At 49.4% G+C, this 1190-nt stretch overlaps 1 protein-coding gene across 1 annotated transcript in view; it reads right to left on the bottom strand.

Annotated features, from left to right (window-relative positions):
- LOC103364950 (potassium/sodium hyperpolarization-activated cyclic nucleotide-gated channel 3) overlaps nt 1-1190 on the bottom strand; it is a 23710-nt gene that overhangs the window by 10088 nt on the left and 12432 nt on the right. The window contains exon 4 of the mRNA XM_008292253.1: nt 866-1027. Coding sequence (XP_008290475.1) covers nt 866-1027 — 162 coding nt within the window. The remainder of the gene's footprint in view (nt 1-865; nt 1028-1190) is intronic.

Genomic DNA, 1190 nt, shown 5'->3' with positions numbered 1-1190 from the left:
TTTACTACTATTATTATTTTTATGACCTTACTGTGTTGTTGAGTTTGTTTTCCTTTATTTATTTTTATCATTCATATGATTCACTTTTCCCATTTATTGATTTACTTATTTATATGTTTATTTCCTAATATTAATAGAATTATTTTTCAGCCTCTTCTCTAAGCTCTCTACGTTCTGTTATTCCACTTGTTCTCTTCCTGTACTGACATGAGGCATTTTATTTATCTGCTGTTGTACTATTGATTCATGTTGTAAATCTTTTACCATGTTTTTGTTCTTTCTCCTTCTGTTTGGACCGACCGGCCTTCTGCTGCTCCTCCTCAGTATCCTCAGACTATTATTATTATTATTATTATTATTATTATTGTTAATAAATGCTTCTGGATGCTAATAAAACCGATCCGCCTCCACTTGCGTCCTTGGGTTTCTCTCCGGCTCTACCAGGATGTTAATGGTCCAGTGGATGCTGCTGAGACTTTCCCTGGGGAAAATCCCAGCAGCATCCGCCTGCTTAGCAACCGTCGCCCCGGCAACCAGTGAGCCATGACTCAGCTCTTCACACAGCTGCATCCACCACGAGGCGGGATCTCCGTCCCCAGGCCCCCCACACCTCCACCTGATCTCTGGCAGCCTTTTAATTAGAGGAGCCGCTCTGTGTTGTTACAGCGGCGCCGACCCGGCCGGACGTGTCGCTGCATGAGCCAATTAGCGGCGATAAGGAGCCTGTCGGATGTGATGAACGGCCGCTCTGTGCACACGCTGATAAGCAGGAGCAGCTCTGTGGAGGCGCTCTGGGAACAAACACCGAGCTCGCTGTGCAAACCGGACCTCAGCGGTTCGGACGGTCTGAACCGCCCAGACTCACCACCATCAGGTTCTTGGAGACCCAGCAGTCCGGAGGGAAGTCCTGCAGCATCGGGACCAGAAACTGGAGACACCCGTCCCAGTGGCACAGCAGCAGCATCATCCCAATCAGGTTCACGATCCTCACCATGGCACTGGCCAGGTCGTAGGTCATGTGGAAGATCTGGGAGGAGGGAGGAGGAGAGAGGAGGGAGGTGGAGGAAGGAGGTGGAGGAGGAGGGGGGAGGTGGAGGAGGAGGGAGGTGGACAGGAAGCAGCGTTTAACCCAGAACCGTCTTTACCAGGTGGAGGCAAGTCAAGGTTTCATTGCTGACTTCTATTCAAAG

Source organism: Stegastes partitus, unplaced genomic scaffold, assembly GCF_000690725.1.
Source record: "Stegastes partitus isolate 25-593 unplaced genomic scaffold, Stegastes_partitus-1.0.2 Scaffold797, whole genome shotgun sequence".
Taxonomy (NCBI): Eukaryota; Metazoa; Chordata; class Actinopteri; family Pomacentridae; genus Stegastes; species Stegastes partitus.
The sequence above is the reverse complement of the archived record's forward strand: the minus strand, read 5'-3'. Positions and strand labels throughout refer to the sequence as shown.